Source organism: Cynoglossus semilaevis, chromosome 8 (genome assembly GCF_000523025.1).
Source record: "Cynoglossus semilaevis isolate Cse_v1.0 chromosome 8, Cse_v1.0, whole genome shotgun sequence".
Lineage (NCBI taxonomy): Eukaryota > Metazoa > Chordata > Actinopteri > Pleuronectiformes > Cynoglossidae > Cynoglossus > Cynoglossus semilaevis.
Window position 1 is genome coordinate 4,246,311 of NC_024314.1, and position 4,455 is coordinate 4,250,765.

General features: G+C 41.2%; 1 protein-coding gene across 1 annotated transcript in view; it reads left to right on the forward strand.

Moving 5' to 3' along the window:
• The window catches only part of LOC103381641 (disintegrin and metalloproteinase domain-containing protein 12), a 72,484-nt gene that overhangs the window by 47,666 nt on the left and 20,363 nt on the right, over nt 1–4,455 (forward strand). Inside the window, exon 11 of the mRNA XM_008314104.3 lies at nt 1,604–1,752. Coding sequence (XP_008312326.1) covers nt 1,604–1,752 — 149 coding nt within the window. The remainder of the gene's footprint in view (nt 1–1,603; nt 1,753–4,455) is intronic.

Here is a 4,455-nt window from a genome sequence, read left to right on the forward strand (position 1 = left end):
GTACACGCTGCTGATAAATTTGAGCGTGTATTGATTACATGAGTGGAAACCTTTGCTTCCTAATGAGGTGCAACAAATGAGAGAATTTAGGCACACGGCATAGCACAGCCTGAATAAAAATACCCGTCGTAAAAAAAGCTCAGCCATAACAGCGTTGTAACCCCAAAGTGTGCACTGAAATCACGTCCTATCAGAGCTGTTCCTGGTAAAAGTCGGTGCTCTTGGCCTCTGAGTGGTTGTTTGTCTTGTTTCCTGACTGGTGGTAAGGTTTACAGCTTGTCCCCAGATGGTTCTTCACTCTTGGCCTCCCGGATGGGAAAGTAGAAACTTGGTCATTACCATAAAGCTCAGAATGCACACACACACACACACACAGACACACACACACATACGCACGTCAGCTCCCAGACAGTGGATCGGTGTCCAAACACACCGTCTGTCCTGGACAAAATCATGGCTCTGTTGCCTTATGTTTACAAATGACCTTTTAAGTCATCAGTTGTCTTCCCCTCTGGGTCTAATTGTTGTTTTTTTAATGCACTTATTTCTTTAACATCCATTTAAAGACCATCTGGATTTCCTATTGACCATCCCTTTGTTTTAAGTGTATTGGAACAACACGGAGACAGTTGCACTGAGGGAGCACTCCATTTCCATCAAGTGCTGGATTTTTTTATTTTTGCTCCCTATTTTTTTTTAATTTCCATGAACCCAGACGACGTAGTCGGATCACAGCAAGTGCTGACAGCTAATGACCGGTACTTTGTAAAGCCCCCAGCAGAGCAGTTCATCAGTCTGAAGTTGACTTGCACAGCACTGCTGAATAATGCAAAGTGACGACGACTCCAGAGACGCGGTGCTCTGACGCACAACTCTGCATCCAAGCAGGGCTGATAGCTGCCGCTACATTATTTATCCACTCGTGTTCAAGTTTTATACACCTCGCAAAAAAATAAACCTAGTCAGCAGCACTTGCTTTAACTCTGTGTGCACTCGCATTGTCTCCTTCGCACTCCTTTCAGCTGGTGCCAACTCCACCTGAATGGCTTTGTGATATATTTCGTGACTTGCTTTGAACGTTTTTTCCTCCGTCCTTTTTTTTCCCCAACCCATTTGTATATTTCTGCTCACACTTTGATTTGTGAGATTGAGGAGGACGGAGCAACACATCTGGTGCTGTCAAAGTTTGCAGAACAAAGCTGAGGGTGACAGCAAACAGTCTGCTCTTTCACTTCTCATCTCGGTGCCACAACATTGAACTGTGGAAGGCACAGATCCGCCTGCATTGTTTGTAATCTTGGCATTATGTAATTACCCCGACCTATTCTGAGTAATGTTTTTGTGTCGAGTCCTGTGGGGAGCAACTATTTGGCCAAAACAAAATGTTTATTTGTTGTTTTCTGCAGTATATGATCTAAAATGTCTGGTTTTAATAAACTATTGTTTGCTTGCAACGTGCAAACTCAACACATTTTATTTTAGAACACTGCTTGCAGCAATGTCCTTAACTTAAAAAATATACTTAATTTATATCTGAGTCACTGAGGGAAGATTAAAAAATGACATGAAATGGGTTAAATTTCTGCACCACTGTTTTCTTTAGGACCATTCAGACAACCCCTTGGGGGCTGCAGTTACACTGGCTCATGAGCTCGGACACAACTTCGGAATGAACCATGACACGCCAGAGAGGGGGTGTGGCTGCAGGGTGACAGTGGACCGTGGTGGCTGCATCATGACTCCATCCACTGGGTGAGTCACAGCATCTGTCTTGGCAAAGAGAGTTTGTCTTTTCAGCTCCGCACTTATTCCCCTGTAATATTTCAGCTCTCATCAGCGCTGAGGATGACGTGTGCTCTTCAAAAGCCTCCAAAAACGCAACAAGATGTCAAACCCACATTACCTTTGAATTCATTTAGTCGCTTATTAAAGACAGAGAAAGTAAGAAGAGCCCAGATTGTGATCATCTGTAAACATTATTCCACATGCCTTCCATGTGGAATAATGGCACAAATTTAAGTAACTGGTGCTGATGACAAGTGGGGCTGTTTGGGTTTATGTCAGATTTAACAGCTGAGCTAATATGCTGAGGTAATATGACTCACTTCAAAAAGGATGCCAGTGATTCAGTGACAGTGCACGTCCAAAAGAGCTCCACTCAGAAATAGTGGCACAATGTGGATTAACCACTGCAGACAGAAGAAAACTGCAGACAACTACAGAAACAGTCTATGTTGTACTTTATGTTTAATGCATCTAACAACTTCTCAGTTGTAAAATGCATAAATAGTTTACTAGGGATGTGAATGATGGATGTCTTGTAAAATCCAGGCAGAGAGAGTAGGATGTCATGGGTTAGGAATAGTGGGTATCATTTCCAGTCAAGGTCGACTGATGTCCACGAGCCACAGACTGGGGTTTATTCTGGATATTTCCCTCTGTGTTTGGTTTGGAGCCGAGTCATGAAAAACAGGGTACGGCCATTTTTAATTATAGACCCGACACAACCTAATAAAATGGTAAGATATAGATTCATATTTGAAGGGACCAGGTTTCTCTCCGGTCAAGGACATTGTCCAAAAATGGCAACGCTGCTTTCTACTCTCTTCTTCTCTGTTTCTATGTAGCTGTGTCTGTGATCGACGACGTTCACCTCCGTGCTATTCTTTGCATCTACATGCAACTTTAATAAAGGGAAATCTCTCTGAAGCACCAAATAAATAATTGATTATATCGTAAAAATGTTCTAAGTCAAGCTTTATGTGCTAATAAAAATATAGAATCACAATTTGATTTCAGCTTTAAAATGCCAGAAATGGTCGTTTTCATGACAGATATTTGTAGCTGTGCAAAATAAACCCAAAAGTATTTCTCAGGTAATTTAATACAGGGTTATTTAGGAAGCTCACACCATTTGTTTACAACTGATAAAAACTGAAATCCAACATGAATACTATTACTGTTTCAATTCAGCAACAGTAGAGTTTGTTTTTTACAAAGCATGATATACTCCTTGTATTATTGTCAAGAACTTATTTGAGTACTTTCTGATCACTTTAATATAAAAAATTCAAAGCGATCAAAATTGTGTGGATCAGAACCGTTGAAGAAGAACATAGTAGATTTCTAGCAATAATAAACTAGGCAGTCCCCTTCTCCATCCTCCTGTTTCATGTTGTTTCCTAGATTAAGGAATCAATCTATTGAAATGAGGACGTAAAGAACTCCACTTTCCTGGTTCTGCTCCTGTATTTAATGCCTGGTCAACACTACAGCATATGTTCTGCCTGAGTTAGCACTAAACCTCCCATAGGTCCAGCCCACACAGTCCTCCTGAAATCTCTCCCTCACTGACAGCTAGAGGGTTTTTATTGCATCGCTTGCCACGTTTTTCTGGAAAGGCGAGTAGTACTTTTGGAAGCTCAGGGTGATTATGCAGAAAGGCTCTTAACAAAGTCAATTCTTAAATGAGCGACTACAAATACGTGCTGATTGCTAGCATCTGCATTCAGTAATTGAAAACTCTAGCACAAGAGTGTTTGATGCTTTTGTAGTTGCTTTAGTTTCATCAAATAAAGTACAAGATTTTTTTTTCACCATCTTCGCTTACGTACAAACCTATCAAAGTCTCATGGACTGGCTGTGGTTCAAGCAGCTGAACGGAGTAACATAATGAGATCCAGTGCATCGTCATTGTTGTGGTCTTAGCAAGGGGTTGGGGTTTTATGTAGTTGACGGGGGGGAGAGGGGGGGTGTCCTAGTGCGCTGTCCTAGTGCCAGCTGCACATCTGTGCAGCGCCCTGCATGGTTCCTGCTCACAGCAATGGTCACGGCCAATTGTTAAATCTCCTCATCAACTGTCTCTCTAAACCACCATTATGTTTAAATGAGAACAGGCTGCGTCTCATCCTCTGAGGTTGAATCTCCTCAGAAAACATACAAACATCTACACATACAAATACAACACAGGCTGAGCTGATCTTGTCCTTGGACACCAGTATGCAGTCGTGTTCTGGTGCAGCTGATGGCCATTGTTTTGTTTGATTTGATTTGATTGTTCCTGACTGGTCAGCTAGTTAGGTGTTTTGTGTATGATGCTGAATAAAAGGTCATCTTACAGTACAACGAAATTACCCAGAATTCCACTTGTGGTATTTAATTTATGATTAGCAAATTAAATAAGATTAACAAAGGACACGTTGGGACTGTTAACTCAAAGTAAGGTGCAAGTTATGGTTAATAATCAGTTGTTTTTTTTAAACTGCACCAATGTTACTTACACTTTTGTGTTAATAAAATGTGACCTCACAACTCACACTTCATGGTCAGACTTTATTTAAACAGGGTTCAGTGACTCATCATCCAGGTCCCGGGTGATTACGAACAACAAGGACTGATTGTTTTGTGTCGTTTAATAATCAAAAACTGAAAGTCGAAGTGAGTGTCAGAATCCAA